The 18,125-nt window shown below is 35.2% G+C and overlaps 4 protein-coding genes across 4 annotated transcripts; 2 read left to right on the top strand and 2 right to left on the bottom strand.

The window, feature by feature from the left end:
* The first annotated feature begins 601 nt into the window (after positions 1-601).
* On the top strand, positions 602-6,820 carry LOC113511476 (DDB1- and CUL4-associated factor 7). Its single transcript, XM_052899160.1, has 7 exons — positions 602-1,026; positions 1,428-1,530; positions 2,372-2,507; positions 3,186-3,436; positions 4,169-4,294; positions 4,994-5,175; positions 6,080-6,820. Exons 1-7 carry the CDS (start codon positions 962-964, stop codon positions 6,276-6,278), a joined length of 1,062 nt encoding a protein of 353 aa, XP_052755120.1. The 5' UTR covers positions 602-961; the 3' UTR covers positions 6,279-6,820.
* Positions 6,821-7,459: 639 nt separating this feature from the next.
* Positions 7,460-12,370, bottom strand: LOC113512334 (ribosome biogenesis protein SPATA5). The gene is made up of 2 exons (XM_052899159.1): positions 11,896-12,370; positions 7,460-10,767 (listed from the first exon to the last, which is right to left on the bottom strand). The coding sequence occupies exons 1-2, from the start codon at positions 12,242-12,244 to the stop codon at positions 8,876-8,878; spliced, it is 2,241 nt and encodes a 746-aa protein (XP_052755119.1). The 5' UTR covers positions 12,245-12,370; the 3' UTR covers positions 7,460-8,875.
* A 76-nt stretch (positions 12,371-12,446) lies between these two features.
* LOC113512332 (gamma-secretase subunit Aph-1) lies at positions 12,447-15,711 on the top strand. Its single transcript, XM_026896143.3, has 3 exons — positions 12,447-12,911; positions 13,593-13,766; positions 14,075-15,711. Exons 1-3 carry the CDS (start codon positions 12,690-12,692, stop codon positions 14,396-14,398), a joined length of 720 nt encoding a protein of 239 aa, XP_026751944.1. The 5' UTR covers positions 12,447-12,689; the 3' UTR covers positions 14,399-15,711.
* LOC113512333 (uncharacterized) lies at positions 15,555-17,792 on the bottom strand. Its single transcript, XM_026896144.3, has 3 exons — positions 17,514-17,792; positions 17,321-17,431; positions 15,555-16,257 (listed from the first exon to the last, which is right to left on the bottom strand). The coding sequence occupies exons 1-3, from the start codon at positions 17,591-17,593 to the stop codon at positions 16,050-16,052; spliced, it is 399 nt and encodes a 132-aa protein (XP_026751945.2). The 5' UTR covers positions 17,594-17,792; the 3' UTR covers positions 15,555-16,049.
* Positions 17,793-18,125: the final 333 nt, after the last annotated feature.

Here is an 18,125-nt window from a genome sequence, read left to right as displayed (position 1 = left end):
AATGTTTTAGAGCATGATTGTTTTAGGACTAAGTCATTCTTTATAGATAAATATATAGGTATATATTTAAACTATAATAGACAAATATATTTTTATATTTAATTTTTTAAACAAATAAAATACAAATAAATACTGTATGAAATGAAAATGTATATTACATAGTGATTACTTGCAATCTAGCGATTATTGTTAATAAATATTTCTTCAACACGTGCTTGTCTTGGCTTGTAAAAAAATATAATTTTACTATTAAATCACTATTACTTTTAAATCATTACTATTAAATCATTATCTTCTTACCCTCATCCCATTTATTATTTAGTGTCAGCATAATATACGTTTCTCTACTTACTACTCATACATACTTCGTGATTTTTTGGATAAATAAATTATATTGATAAGTTCATTAATTTAATTCTGTCAGTTCATTTAGAAGATTAATTTTCAATACGCCCGAAGATCGTGGGCACAGATAATATAATAAGACACGAGACATGGAAATTTCTTTAAAGTATTATATGGTATCACTTAGTACATTGAAAACGAAATGTCATTAACTGTCACGCATGCTTGATTGTCAATGTCAAAATTGACAATTTGCTAAATAATGCTTGTTTATTATACCTACTTATTATACTTATATTCTTATTTCTATTAGAAAATACAGAAAAATCCAATTCAAAAATTTTTTTTATAACACTAAATTTTAATTATTACTTATCATTTATATAACAAAATCCTATAATGGAATTACTTATTTAAGCATTCGATAGAGCACATTGCAATATTAAATCGTGTTATATTTCATCTAAATTTAAACTTAATAAGAGTGTAATTTGTTTTCAAACTACGTGTTTATTAAATAAAATATGTAATAGAATAGTTCAATCGTGTCTAAATTATAAAGTTATTGTATATATTAGCGTTTAATTCGACAGTGTTAGCGTTTAAAACAGGAACCATGTCGATGCCACATAGTAGCTCCAGTACTACGAGTTCTAGTACAAAACGCAAGGAAATATACAAGTAAGAAATATTCTGTCATTATAAATTACGGCTCAGATATAAATTATGAGTCGTTGGACGTTTTCATTATTTTTTTATTAGTAAAAAAACTTCTAATAAGAAACACATCTATGAAATGATTTCTGGTGCAATAATAATAAGTTATTATGATACTTATAAACAATCTGACTGGCCACCTTATGGGAAATGGTAACCACCATCTCTAGACATGAATAGCACCATAGATATCAGATAATAGATAGATAGACATTTATTACTTTAACAAGAATGGATACACTGTTACAAATAGCATACTCCTTATGTGTTGCCCAATAAATATGATGTTATTCTTAGTCCTGTAATTTCAATCACAAGTATTGGAAATGTTTTAATATGTCTTCAATATAAATTTTTTCTTACAGATATCAGGCACCATGGCCATTATACTCCATGAACTGGTCGGTGCGGCCTGACAAGAGGTTCAGGTTGGCCCTCGGTAGTTTTGTTGAAGAATATAACAATAAGGTATCATTTTTATATACTATTATTATACTATTTGAAATTTAAAATTATTTTGTATATATATAAGGCCTTTTACTCCGAATTCTCTATAACCCTAATAAGACATATTTTCCCTTTCTACTTATTATAATATATCTCTCAATTCGGTGTGTCTCCTGGCTTAGACCTCCTCCAGCTCTCTCCACTGGACTCTATCCTCTGCCACTCTACTCCAGTAAGGCCCCAAGACTATTCTATGTCTGTCTATTCTATTCTGTATAATTAATTTAAAATATATTCAACTTCAAAGAAGAAATTTTAAATATGTCACCCTATCAATCACGAAAAGAATTATTAATATTAATTAAGAATTGGTAAAAATATGTATAAACACATATAAAAAGAAAACAGACCAATGAAAATATCCTTCTGAGAGGGGAAGAGATTGTTAATAATGGAGTCTAACAACCCCATTGCCTATAATATATCCAACCAGGTCGTCCTCCACTTAGTCCCCTTGGGGTATCATGCTGAATTCCAGATTTATTCACCAGGGGGGGGAGGGATTGTTAGTAATGAGGAGTACCAGTCCCATTTCCATATGCCTTATCAAGTGCCTCCACATGGTCCCACCTGGAAACCATCATGCTGAATTCCAGGTATATTCATCATGATGGGCTAACTGACTTGCCTTTTCATCATCACCTATTGTCCCTTACTAGTTCGCTGCTAATGTATACTATATTTAGGAACGGGGTTACCATTCCATTTTCATCCATTAAAAAACTTTTTTTTGAACATCACTTAAAAATATTTAATGTATTATTTTGCACAGTTATTTTAGGGTTTTTTTTTTTTTCTATAGGTACAAATAATATCACTAGATGAGGAGACAAGTGAATTCAGTGCTAAGAGCACATTTGATCACCCATATCCCACCACTAAAATCATGTGGATACCTGACAGCAAAGGGGTGTATCCTGACCTGCTTGCTACAAGTGGTTAGTACCTACTTATGTATTAACACTAACTTTAATCTACCACTTTGTTTGGGCCAGGATATGTTTATTGACCAGGATAAAAGTCGCAGATGTCCTTCGCCAATTTTATATAGAATGTGTATACCAAATTTCATAGTGATTGGTTAGGGTGTAAAGTGTGTTATTGTACTATAAAGTAACAACGATTGCTTGGGTGCCTCTGTCCCATTCGTGTTTCAACCGTGAAGCAGTTGTGTTTGCATGGCTGTGTTTCAGTTTGAAGGGTGGGGTATGGCGTGAATTTACTGGGTACAGAGGAATAACACCTGAGTCCTCAGGAATGGCAACGCATAGGGGGTATCATGGGCGAAATATATACTGTTATGTCCATGGTACTGCTCATGTCTATAGGCGACGGTTACCACTTTCCATCAGGTGGGCCGTCAGCTTGTTTGCCATTCTAAGTTGTATAAAAAAAAATCTATGAGTGGGCTACAGCCACATTTTAAATGCTGCGGCGTTTCTTTCTCACTGTGACAATATCTGCAAACACTTGGGCATAAGCCTAATTGGGCCATATGCTTATTTTCAATGTGAATAGCCATGATAAATCTATCAATAGATTAATTTGTCATATCTCTAGAGGGAGGGGCTAATCCATTCCATTCCTGAATGTTTAAACCAAGCTTTACCGTCCAGGTGACTACCTGCGTATCTGGCGTGCCGGTGAACCATACACTCTCTTTGAATGTGTGCTCAATAATAACAAGAATTCCGACTTCTGTGCACCGCTGACCTCCTTTGATTGGAACGAGGTGGATCCGAACCTCATTGGGACCAGTAGCATTGACACCACCTGCACGATTTGGGGCCTGGAAACAGGACAGGTGCTCGGCAGAGTTAACGAGGTGTCGGGGCATGTGAAAACCCAATTGATTGCTCATGACAAGGTATGTGCTCTTACTCTCTCTTCTCAGGGTTTGGTATGATTCATATGCTATTCATATATATAAAATACATACTTTTTTATTTCTTCTGTGTGATAGCAAAGAGTTTGTTGTTGTATGTTTTTTTAAAAGACAACATAGATAGTAATATCTCTTTATTTTTTTTTTTATCTTTATAAAGATATGTCAGCCCCATCATACCCTAATCTTAAAAAGTGTTTCACATAATAATATCTCCAATACAAATAGTTACTAATACTTAACCATTATATATTTTTAATTATACTGACCATTTCAATCTCTTAAGTAAAACAACAGTATATATAAATTTTATTTTAGGAAGAAAACCGGTAAAACTAATTTATATCTGGCTCGAAGGACCAAAATTAAATACTCCAACCCGCCACCCCTATTGATTTAAGATAGCCAAGTGCTAATGAGGGATGATAGATGAGGATCAACAGATCAATTGACCCGTCTTTACTCATTCACCTAGAATAAGCATATTTTCCAAGGGAAACCATTAATGTGGTTTCCTTATTGAATTGAACTCCACTTGATATGAACTCAAGTTGAACTTGATTGGGCAGCTCCTTTTACTAAAAAAATCTTCCTTCTTGCCCCATCAACCCTCATGCTCTTTGCCACCCACATGCAGATGACTTGTACAATGTCACCCACTAGCTCTGTAGCAATTGTCTCATACGACCCCCCCCCCCCCCCCCTCGGCCGCAGGAGGTGTACGACATAGCGTTCAGCCGCGCGGGCGGCGGCCGCGACATGTTCGCGTCGGTCGGCGCCGACGGCTCCGTGCGAATGTTCGATCTGCGGCACCTCGAGCACTCCACCATCATATACGAGGTACACACTGCGTCACACACCTACCGACCAACCAGTTATCTAAATTAATATCATATTTTTTTTATACAACTTAGAACGGCAAACAAGCCGACGGCCCACCCGATGGAAAGTAGTAACCATCGCCTATAGACATGAGCAGTACAATGGACATAACAGAGTATACTGTTTCATCCATGATACCCCCAATGCGTTGCCATTCCTGAGGATTCGCAGCAAAGCATTATTTACATCGTCATAATCTATCAACCTTAAAAATGAATAAAGTATCATTTGCAAACAATACTATGCCACATTTATTTATTTATTCATTAGTACATATATGTGTGCATGGCGGATTTTATGCTAAAAGCGTTCTCTCCCAGTCAACCGTAGGGATGTGTCAGAATACTCGAATGCGGTACTAGTAATTATTGATATACATACATACTAAAATTACATATATAAACGAATAAATATATATAAATAACAAATATACTTACACATATATGACATATACTATATTATACACGAAATTGAGAATAATATAAAGCACTTACTGCTCGGATAAAGTAAAAAAGTGAGCATAAACGTTTTTTTTAAAGACGGTTTAGTCGGTAGTCTCTTGATGGTATCAGGTATGGTACCACATTTATTCTGCATGGCAAAAATGATTTTGGAATACTGGAATAAAAGGAATAACTGAAACGCGCTCTGGCCCAGGACCCGCAGCACACGCCGCTGCTGCGGCTGGCGTGGAACAAGCAGGACCCCAACTACCTGGCGACGGTGGCCATGGACGCGTGCGAGGTGATCATCCTGGACGTGCGCGTGCCCTGCACCCCCGTCGCGCGCCTCAACAACCACCGCGCCTGCGTCAACGGCATCGCCTGGGCGCCGCACAGGTACGCAAGCAGGACCGCCGCAACAATCCTCTGCCTGCCCCTCTCGTGTCGTATGATTTTTATGGAACGGTATCCCCACCTATCCGATCGGTATTCGCTGTTGAAGTACCAGTTAGAAATGATAAGGCTCGAAGCAGGTGTTTTTTTTTTTTCAATTTAAAAATAGCGGAACGGGTTTGTTAGTAATGCTTATATATAGATTTGACCAGTATCAAATATATATGTAAGGAACAATTATCACTTTCCATCAGGTGGTTGTTCCATCATCTTGTTTACCATACTAAGTTGCAGAAAAACAAAGAGAGTGACTGTCCAAAATCCAAACCCAACAGTCATAAAAAAATTTAATTTAATAGTGCTTTTTTATATACCACTGAGGTGGCAAACGACCCACCTGATGGTAAACGGTTACCGTAGCCTATAAACGCCTGCAACACCAGGGGCATTACACGTGTTGCTTATCTGAAGAAACCTCGTTATCCCTTTTTTTATGAACCCCTTGTTATAGTCTTTTGGAAAAACCTCGACTGCTTATAAATAATATTACCGGAGGGATATTTTGTACAAAACTCGTTTGCTTGGGCACCTCTGTCTCATTCGTGTTTTTACCGTGAAGCAGTTGTGTTTGCATGGCTGTGTTTTAGTTTGAAGGGTGGGATATGACAGTGAATTTACAGGGTACAGAGGAATGAGTCCTCAGGAATGGCAACGCATGGGGGGTATCATAGGCGAAACGGTAGACTCTGTTATGTCCATGGCATTGCTCACGTCTATAGGCGACGGTTACCACTTTCCATCAGGTGGGCCGTCAGCTTGTTTGCCATTCTAAGTTGTATAAAAGTCTATATAAATAAAATCTCTTCCTATTTTCCTCTAATCTATATTGTCTATTTTTCTTCCATAGCTCTTGCCACATCTGCACGGCCGGAGACGACCACCAAGCATTGATATGGGACATCCAGCAAATGCCTCGAGCGATCGAGGACCCGATACTCGCGTACACCGCCGCCGAGGGCGAGGTCAACCAGATACAGTGGGGGGCCACCCAGCCGGACTGGATCGCCATTTGCTATAACCGTCATACAGAGATATTGCGCGTCTAATATGAATATGTCCATGTCATCCGATTTTAGACCCTATTGTTTGGTTATAAATGTTCCTAATTGGTTGATGAAAATATAACGCCATTCTCTATAGTCTAGGAGCCCGCTGCCGATTCTTGCAGGTATAAAACTTTGTTGAACTGTTCTCTGGTTGACTGTTCCCAAATACACGCAACTTAGTGTTGCCAGATGGAAATAGGTATAATAACTTGAGTAACTTTCCTTTTATCATGCTTTTTAATAAGATTTAAAGGAAACGGAAGTTTATTCTTATCTATGACGGTAGCAAAAAAGAAAAAATTGCCAGCAATTATTGTTAGCATCTAAAATATTACTATGGATAATGGTGTTGTAGTTATAGGGAATTGGTCGTTTTCTATAAAACCTTCACTAAACGAAAGTATATTTTTTTCTCTAACCAATAACATAGGGCAAATTAGAAAGAAGTTATCATCTACCTTTACCATGCCGTCTATTATAAATTCAAGCACAAGTTTTGAGAATGGCGCATCAAAATCGACCCAAATTTTCGTTTATGGTGCTCGTCAAGAAAGTACCTATTTCCTGAGGATTATATCTATCTTCACGCCAGGTCCCTTCTGGAGTAGGCAGAAAGAATCGAGTGCCAAACCTATTTCACGTACATTTTACTCGTTTTTGATTGACTTAACCATGGACGTGTTTACGCCAGGTGGATCATGTCCGCCCCAGGATGCAAGCTAAGCTTACAATGTTTGCATGAACATACCTGAGAGTACATATACGCCTAGTTTTAAGAAGTCAGGCCTCTCCACCTAGCAAATAAATATATAAATATACCGATAAGTTCGCCTAATGTGTAACATCACAAACTTAATATGTATCAATATCCACAAATAGCGACAATTTTTGATGATAAACTTCCATGCAATTGACTGACGCTGACTTATCAGTATTGATTTCATAGAATAGAATTAAATAATAGTACACAAATAAAATTGATTCCATGGATTTATTAAGTCATTTTGTTAATTTTTAAATTAAAAATCGATCATGAAATGATCCAAATCTCACATTAAAATCATTTTACACATTTCTTGCCTTTAAACTATCATTTATCATCGCCTTGAAGACTGTATCGAATGACTGAAAGTGAATTCGTCATGATCATTTGTTCCCATAAACTATAATTAATATATCTCTTTGTATCTATTTCATTAGCCACAAATTAATAGTCATGATGAAATCCTAAAAAAAGATCTGTGTAATAAGATATGTTACAAATAAGCATATAAGTGATAGTAACCACTCATGGACTTGAGGAGTACATAAACATCAAACCAAAAACAGAATTAAAGCATCACTAAATGTAATAAAAGACAATTCAACTGACGTCGGTTCCTTTTCTTCCAATGTAATTTTATTTATGCAACTTAGAATGGCAAACAAGCTGACGGCCCACCTGATGGAAAGTGGTAACCGTCGCCTATAGACATGAGCAGTACCATGGACATAACAGAGTATACTGTTTCGCCCATGATACACCCCATGCGTTGCCATTCCTGAGGACTCGGCTGTTATTCCTCCGTACCCAGTAAATTCACGCAAATTCAGTAAATCTCTTGTCCATCTAATAAATATTAGAAAATATGCTATTTGTATAATAGCAACTTTTTTATGTTATTTATTCTCTTTTCTCGACAAAGCTGCATTTAATATTGTAAAGATACAAAATTTTTATAACAAATTTTTATTATTACTTACTTTAAAAGGAAATGTGAATATTTAATTTAATAAAATATTATTTTATATTGGATTGTATCACCAAATATACATAATAACAGGACTACCTTTCATAGACTTTAACAGTATATACTTTCTGGTATTATCTTTATGAACACAAATAATTATTTCAACTTTTATTTGCAAATTATGCAAGAGAAGCAATTTCTCAATCGTTTACTTAAATGTTTTTTGTTCGACTCACTGGCGATAGAATTTTGACAAATCTATGTTATTAAACAATATTAATTAATAATACACAGTTTTGTTACCAACACCCCACCAGCTGTATTTTATAATCTACAAAATGCCATGCTGCCCATTTTTTTTTGTATAGGATTGTTTTAATTTCATATAATCATTGTGACTGTATCGGTTTGATATTTCCTGATCGTGTGCAAAACCTGTTTTAGTTACATGTGTATTTAAAAAAATAAAGACTAGAATAGTTAATTTATATACATTATTAGAGTTTAAGATTTCTTACAATTGAATAAACTATGAAATAAAATACAAGGCACTTTTCTTTATATAAACAACATACGTACAATAATTGTAGTTAGAATATATTATATTACATTGTCAATTATATGTATTATTATGTACATTTTAATGTAAATAGGAATCGGTTTAAAATGTAGGGTATACAGGGTAGAAACAAAAAATTTATCTGATTCGGTTATTTTTTAAACTGTACAAGATATTGTTAAACTATACAATTATAAATTCAAAATGCATGAGTAGTTAATTAATTGTTAAATAAATATTACTATAATATGTGACAGTAGAGTATCTTATACGAGTAAATATACTTACTTGTGTGATAAAAAAATGTGTTATCCAGATTTCTGTCCCAAAGCAAATTCTTCGTAAACTTTCAATAGTGACTTTGGTGTTCTTGGGCTAAACTCTCTCAAAACACTAAAAAAATGCTCCATTGTAACAGCTCGGCAATCTAGATCTTTTTCTAAAGCTTGCAAAGCGGCCTCGTGACATACAGCCTGCAACTCAGCACCTGAGAAACCATCGGTAACTGTTGCCAGATTGTGTGGATTCACATCTTCACTTGTACTCATTGTAGCAAGCTTCAATTCTAAAATCTGCAATCGTGTTTCATAATCTGGTAAAGGAACATATATCAGTCTATCCAGACGACCAGGTCTCAATAATGCGCGATCCATTTTATCAGGACGGTTTGTAGCTGCCAATATTGTTACTGAATTTAGAGGTACAACCCCATCCAATTCTGTTAAAAGTTGCGCCAATACACGCTCGTGGACCCCAGCTTCCCCCACCCCTCTCTCCCCGCCGATCGCATCCATCTCATCGAAGAATATAATTGATGGTGCTACTTGACGAGCTTTTGTAAACAAGTCTCGAACAGCACGTTCAGACTCGCCTACCCACTTTGAAAATAATTCAGGGCCTTTGATTGACAAGAAATTAAGACCGCTTTCAGTAGCTAGTGCTTTGGCTATCATGGTTTTGGAGCAGCCAGGAGGGCCATAGAGCAGCACGCCACTTAGAGGCTTTACGCCTAACCGTTTGAAACTAGCGGAGTGTTTAAGAGGCCATTCGACAGCTTGGCGGAGTTTCAACTTCAAGTTATCCATACCACCAATATCTGACCATCTGACATTAGGGATTTCTATTAACAGTTCTCTCATAGCACTAGGTCGGACTACAGTTAATGCGGCCATTAAGTCTTCATGTTCAATGGCATCACGAGATTGTTTTATACACTTCATTGATGCTTGGGTGCAAAGGTTTACGAGATCTGCTGCAACATAGCCATGTGCTAAATCTGCTATAGCATCTATATCCTGTGAAGAAATTCTATTGGGAAGATTCTTCAATAAACTATATAGAATCTCTTTTCTTCTAATTCTGTCTGGTATGGGTACTTCTATTTCTTTATCTAATCTTCCAAATCTCCTCAACATTGGATCTATAGCATCAGGTTTTCTAGTGGTTGCTAGAACAAAGACCCTATTGTTTTCTTCGTGCAAACTGTCAAGGAGGGCTACAAAGGCTGATGTAATTCTTCTCTCCTGCTCTGTACTACCTGAAGATCTTCTAGGGCATATAGTTTCGATTTCATCTACTAAAATTATACTAGGCTCATTTTCTATGGCCTTTGTAAATAATCCTTTCATTGTGGCTTCTGTTTCACCAAAGTATTTACTGAATATACTGGGACCATTAACTTCAATGTGATAGCAATTCAAATTGTCTATTAAATATTTACAAATTGCAGTTTTCCCTATTCCAGAGTGACCATGTATGAGCAAACCTCTTGTGGGTTGGAAGTTGGCAGTCAAGCCGTCTTTGTTAAATGAAATATTCACAAATGTTTGTATTTCGTCTAAAATATCATTTACACCTCCTAAAGATACTGGTTTCTTTTTAACCTTTTGAGTGGCATCTTTCTCTATAGTCCACACAGTACTTTCACATAAAGTACACCATGTCTCATTCATTCCGTCCACTTTCTCAGATCTTACATCAATCACTTCAATCTCTAATTTCTTACCAAAGTAATAATAAACCAAAACAGTACCAATACTAACAAAATTATTGAGAAAATGTTGTTTTAAAATATCACAAATGTCAGTTTCTAATTTATAATTCTTGATTTTAATTACAACTCGTGTTGCTTCAGGAATTGTCCCCTCTACAACTGAAACAGTGACTTTTTTGCTATCACTACACCAAGCACCAGTTAAATCTGAAACAATGATATAATAAAAACTATGTAATAAATCACTTAAAAATAAAGTACTTATTATTAGTATATAAAAATTATTTGTCAAACTCATATATATATATATATATATATATATATATATATATATATATATATATATATGTGTGTGTGTGTGTGTGTGTGTGTGTGTGTGTGTGTGTGTGTGTGTGTGTGTGTGTGTGTGTGTGTGTGTGTGTGTGTGTGTGTGTGTGTGTGTGTGTGTGTGTGTGTGTGTGTGTGTGTGTGTGTGTGTGTGTGTGTGTGTGTGTGTGTGTGTGTGTGTGTGTGTGTGTGTGTGTGTGTGTGTGTGTGTGTGTGTTTGTGTTTGACAAATAATTTTTAAAATAGTATAGACTTTTGTTCTATATTATTATTGTGGTAAAGTAGTAAACAATTAAAGTAGCAAATCTGACAATACCACTACAACTATGAAAATCTTTGTCAGACAAATGCAAGTGTGGATTTTTTTACTTATTTTTTAATACATGTCAATGGATTGGCTATGCCAGTGTTAATAGTATATGCTGATGGGATACCAAGGAGAGATGATAAGTGAGAATTAAAAGGCAATATAGCTCATCATGATGAATAAACCTGGAATTCAGAACAATGAGGGAGGGGTCAGGGGGAGGGCACATGGAGATAGACCTGATAGGGTATATTGCTAGCAATGGGACTAGTATTCGGCATTACTAACAAACCCTTCTGCCCCAATTCAACTGTGGTGATTAAAAAGTAAACATCTCATTGCCATGTACAAATCTCGCAAGAGGATATTACCCCCTTATTACCACACTAGCCAAGTATGTTAGTACTGTTCTTTACATATTATGCTTTTTTTTTTTTAATGGAATGGTAACTCCGCCTGCGCTATCGGTATACACTGGCTGGGCACCAGTGAGGATATGTGAGGATGAAATAGGTCAGTTAGCCTAAGTCATACAGTTAGAATCTAACAATAAATCAATTATGATGGTTTCCAGGGGAAACCACGAGGAGGTCGACCTGACAGGCTTTATTGCTAGTAATGGAGCTACTAATCCCCATTACTAACAATCACTTCTCTCCCCGTATTATGCTTTGGTCTCCCAGTAGTTTCACTGACATTACCTGCAGCTGGTAAAATAACAGCAGCCGGAGCTGCAGTCTTAGACGGCCACATCCGCTTCACGAGGGTCGGCGCGCCCTCCCTGCTGAGCTGGAGAGCGCCACCAATTACAGCACCAATCAATGAACCAGCCGAAGGGTGTATCATTACAGAACTCCTCGGCACACCCTCCTGTAGAGGCCCGCCTCTTACTAGCCACGAGTGTAACTTTTTTTCTTCTATATATGGACATTTTAATTGATCTTTTTCGCAATTTAAATTTACATGCGCGTTTTTGTCGTTTGAGGTTATGCAACATCCACAACGTTCACAGTCAACCCACAAGGTTTTCTTTACTTGTTTCGGTGGCATATTTACTTAATAGGTATCATAAATAGTTTATAAAAATCACAAATATAAATTATAAGATGTAAGCGTTTTGTTTATATGTATGGTAATATTTCTATAGGTTAGTATGAAATGTCAAAATTGTCAATAAATCTGTATAGAGCTTAGATAGAACTTTACGAGTGTACATATCCCTAGTTATTTAATGTCACTTGAATGTCAATGTCACTCAATGTGAAACGTCATTTCATATACCCACCTATCTAGATAAATAAAATAATTATTTATTGTTACAATTATAAATAAAAAGTGATTCATTATTAATCATCTATCAACACTGAATCAAATAATAGCTTTCTACAAATGTATTGTAATGTTCAACATTTAATGAACTATTTTACGTGATAGCTTTGCTGCCTTGCAGCAAGTTTGGGCTTATCGTATTTTTCTATACGTGAAAGAGTTCAGGATGACTCTTGCAGAGTTTTTCAGCTGTTCATTGCTCGCCTTCGGCGCTCCTCTGGCCATGTTCTCGATGACAGTGGCCAACGATCCAGTGAGAATTATAATCATGATAGCAGCAGCATTTGGATGGCTACTATCATTTCTCCTATCATCTGTGGTGTGGTATGCCGTTGTGCCACTACGTTCATATTTGGCCTTTGGCATGGTGTTTGCAATCATATTTCAGGTAAATTATACATTAAATGTATGCCATATTGAGCCTCCTAGATAATGTATATAGATAAGAGCTATTAATAATTTTGTTTTGTATATTACCAACTCCCTAAAGAAATGACAAACAAATCTATGAATATTGTCATTGTAGTTAACACTCCCATGACACAAGACACTGAGGATGTCACTATCTATCTACTGAACTCATTAGTGATAATGATTCTTTAACGGATTTGTTTCAAACTTGTCTACACATGCAGAGGGAAACTGCCAGTCTTATTGCTAGCAATATACCCTATCAGGTCAACCTCTACATGGTGCTCCCTAGAAACCATTGTGCTGAATTTCAGGTATATTTATCACGATGGGTTAACTAACCTGCCTTTTCAACCTTGCCTATCTTCCTCACTAGTGCCCTGCCAGCATATAACATTAACACTGGTGGGGTTACAATGGTAATGTAATGACATTATTATCCATTTAAAAAACTTGTCTACAGGGGCAGATATAAAGACTTCTTGCTTGAACTACCAATCCTTATTGCCCCAAATTCCCTGAAACACTTACTGCACACTTTTTGACATAGTATTTTAAAAGTTTGAGAGAGAATATTAGAATCATCTTCATTACATTACTTAGTCTTGTTCTAAATTATTGAATGTATTAATTGTAATACTTTATTGAAATATTCCAGGAAGCATTCCGCTATGGTATGTATCGCCTGTTACGAAAGACAGAAGCTGGTCTAAAGGAGATATCAGAGAATCACGACATTGGCACAAATAAACTTGAAATGGCTTATGTTTCCGGACTCGGATTTGGAATGATGAGTGGTGCTTTTGCACTTGTTAATGTTTTAGCAGATTCGGTAAGGATAATTTACTTTAGATATAGACTGATATTTTTTACAATAAACTTGTGTTTACAGTTTGGGATCATCTTGAAAATCTACCCATTTAATTAAAAAGAAAATAAAATGCTTGTACTACTGTGTAACACAGATAAAAAAATATACTTAAAAAATACTGTAGAGTATATAATAGAGATATCTATTTGATGTTGGTAAAAAATACTAAATACTCTGATAATATCTAATAAACTATTTTGCAATTTTGAAATCTTTTTTCTAAAATTTGCTTTTTTAATTCTGCAAATTCTTTTTTCATTGTTTCCCAGATTGGTCCAGGCACATTGGGACTGCAGAGTGGTACGGAATACTTCTTCGTTACAAGTGCGGCCATGACACTCTGCATGATCCTGCTCAACACGTTCTGGAGTGTGATATTCTTCAGTGGTTTAGATGAGAAGAACTATTTCAAAGTCCTCTGGGTGATCATAACACATTTCTTTGTTTCAGTTTTAAGTTTATTAAATCGCAGACAACTGTATGCAGCCACATTGTTCCCCTCGTATATAGTATTAATAATAACAGCTATAATTGCATATAGATCAGCCGGGGGCACATTTAAGAGTTTCATACAGACTTTTAGGAGGACATAGATGTATAACATGATGTAATATGACCTTTTTAATCAATGTGTAACATGACAATCGTAATTAACTAATTAACCACTTAATGCGAGGGTTTTTCTGTGAAATGAGGTCAACTGGCGCACTGGCGCACACACTTAATTCGACCGAGCATACAATAAATATACACTAAGCTCTATGAAATACAAACTGACGAGAAGGTATCACTCCAGATAAAAATATAAACATAATATTTATAAATGGCGAGAGGTATTTGGGATAGCGCAAAGCGGAACACATTTGATGGGCGAGAGGGTCTCGTTCGTGGTGCTTAAGTGGTTAAACAAATATTCCTGGATGTAATTCACTGTATTAATAAAGATTCGATAATAACCTTTGGGGCTGATTAGAAATGTACAAACAGGACTATTTTATTTAAATAGACACATGATCCTACAAATAACATGTTATATAAAGCTCTACTTACTTTGAAATTATGCTATTAGGCCGATAGTACCTAGTTTAATACCCATCAATAGTCGAAAAACGGACAACAATACACCAGTGTCTCTTTAACCATGACTTTAGAAAAATCACTAACTTCAGTGGATGGCAGCCATTCAAATTAAAGAAGTTAATAACTTCATGAATTTTGTGACATAACCATCGTTTAATCCTAATATATAATTAACAATTATAATAATATCTATGCCTAAAGATATCTAAAGATGTTTAAAATATTATATATGGTAATACTCATACAATAGAATGTAAAGATCTCTAAAATTTGTGAAAGATATATCAAATGTCAGTTGAGATTAGAAAACAAACTGGATACTGTATCTGTAAATAATGTTCTATTGTTAATAACCTATACAGGTCTGCATGTAATATATTACATAAATGTATGAAGTAATTCACTAATGTTGTCAATGAAATATATGAAGTAAATTGATTTATAAGTTCATTACAGTAAACTATGTGATAATTTAATATTTATTTAGCACTTGTCCATTAATAACATGGGTAATAAAAAGTAACTTTTGTTTACGCACCATGCTATAATCAAAACGAGGAAATATCATAAATTGTTTTTAATAAATTACTTATACCTCATATAAATGCAATATAATTATGTACAAAAGTCAATATGAATTCACAATTATTAATAAAAAAAAAACATCAGTGTAATTTAAAAATATTTATTACTTTATATTTAAGTGAGAAACCATTCCCAATTGTATAATAAAAAGTATGGACGGAACTGAATTTAGCAATTTATAAGTACTTGTATACTTGTATTAGCTTTTTTTATAAAATAAATTAAAAGTAATAGACCTCTACATAGCTATTTAAATTTTTGTTATACTACCAGTTTGTGAGTCCACCTTGTGAATACCACATATTGGGGGGAAAGGGATTGTTAGTAATGGAGACTGAGAATCCCATTGTTAGCAATATACCCAACCAGGTCGACCTCCTTGCGGTTCCCCCTGGAAACTATCATGGTTAATTCTTGATGAATTCATCATGATGGGCTAACTGGCCTGTTTTCATTCTCATCTATCACCCTTGACTGGTGCTCCGCCAGTGTATTCCGTTAGCGCAGGCGGGGTTACGATTCCATTTTTATACATAAAAAAAATACCACATATTGCCAGTAGTATGGGTCCAACATAATCTACTGAGACGAAGTTTCCTGATTCTCGTCAGCTAACTGAGTCAGCAATGAATCAACAGTCCACACAGCATCTGCTGTATCCAATTCCACATGTGGTACATACGACATCAACACCTCCAATGCTGCTTCCACACCTTCAGCTGAACTGCTGAGCCCTCCCCCAACTTCTGTTAAGGCATTCACAGTTTCTTTATCTTTACGATCAGTGCTGAAAATATAATTTGGGTTAGTAGAAACTACTGCAATTCTGTCATAGACAAGGTATAGATTTGAGATTGATATTTTTTAAAGTTAACAGTTTTTAATTTTAACTAACTTTTATCAGTGACTTTGTCCACAAAACATATGTTCACTGAAAAAAATAAAATGTATCTTATTCTTTCTCCATCCCACATAATATGGGTATACCAAATTTCATAGTGATAAGTCAAGCTGTTAAGACACTATAAGGTAACAAACAAACTTAATTTCACATTAATATTGTCAGGAAAAATAGCTTGACATGCAATGTTCTAAAGCATATATAGAGACAGTATTATTATATTAATAGTTAATTATCTACTGCAGGATAAAGGTCTCCCACACATATTTTGGTTTAGTCAGTAGTTGTGTTTAGCAAGAGGGTTGGCGACTGCAGGTATGTTTTGGTGATGTTTTAAAAGAAACAATGCTGCCGATCCTTTGACTACTATTGTTCCCCTAGTCACCTCTCGTGACGCCCACAGTAAAGAAATGTGTGACCCATTCTATATTGGGACAGGTAGAGACAGTTTAATCCATAAATATAACCATAAATACACCACACACAGCCCTCTATGTCGAGACAGTATCGATGCCAAAGAAACGGCTGCTCACGTAATCCTGGAATGTGAGGCTATGGCCAATCAATGTTTAGAAATTCTCGGAATGGTGAGGTCGCTCTGGAAGGCCTATGAAGAACCCAGGAAGCTTCTACGCTTCTGGGCGGAGCCAGGTTGGCTGTACTAGCCACGACTCATACGCACAACAGCCCAAATGAGAGGCCAAACGTGGAAAATAGTCTTTTTCACATTGACATTCCATAAATATAAGTCAACCAAAATGTCCTCTAGACACCATGAGGATAAATAATTTACAAACTCATTTCCTATAATGTAATTGAAGATATACCCATATGATTTTTATAGGTGATAGCACTTACTACCGAATAAGCTGTCGGTAAATGGTTACACTTAGGTTTAGGCAGGTGATTACTGTTATTATTAAAAAATAAAATAATACGTCTTACTTACGTCGATGGCATAGAAATTTCTTTTTCCAATATATCTTGCAGATCATCTAAATCTGGTATTGTGGGTATATCGTCACTGGATTCTGGTGATTTTTTTGGTATCACATACTCTCTGTTTGAAGAGAACACATTTTAATGATAAAACAAAGGATAAGAAATAACAGGTAATAATAAAATGATGAAAATGAAATTACTTCGCCTCGATATGTGTTCCTTCAGCCCAAACACCTACTTTTTTAGGCTCCGGAACATTTGAATTATAAGGATCACCCATTTCCAATAGAAAATTGAGGTATAAAATTATTTAAGAATATTTTTTATTTCATTTGTATAATTTTTATTTCATTTATGTGTATACCTATTAAGGTAGCTACGAACTTTAGAAATGTAAACAAACAATTTTCATAATGACATTGATTTTTTTATTAGAGCTTTGGCAACTAAGCATAGGATCATGCTTGAACCATCTTCTTCGTCGTAGATTAAGAAAATTATCAACGACGCAATATCTACAATGTTCTTTCATTTTATTATCACTTTGCTATTAGTTTTACTTTTACAGACTATCTATAAAATATATATTACAGACTATCTATGTAATATAGATTAATATTCTTAAAATATAAATTCATTTTTAATAATCACTGTATCTTTGTGAAAAAAAATCTTTTGGATTTTTCGTCATACAACAGTATGGAAATTAACTATGAAAAAGAGCTATTGATTGTGCATTGTAGGTATCACGCGTTTTGTGAATTATAAATGTTCAAATACATTGCGTAGCGTCAAAACTATGAATTGTTAAT

The sequence above is a fragment of the Galleria mellonella genome, unplaced genomic scaffold (assembly GCF_026898425.1).
Source record: "Galleria mellonella isolate WM207_F2 unplaced genomic scaffold, CSIRO_AGI_GalMel_v1 utg56, whole genome shotgun sequence".
NCBI lineage: Eukaryota > Metazoa > Arthropoda > Insecta > Lepidoptera > Pyralidae > Galleria > Galleria mellonella.
The sequence above is the reverse complement of the archived record's forward strand: the minus strand, read 5'-3'. Positions and strand labels throughout refer to the sequence as shown.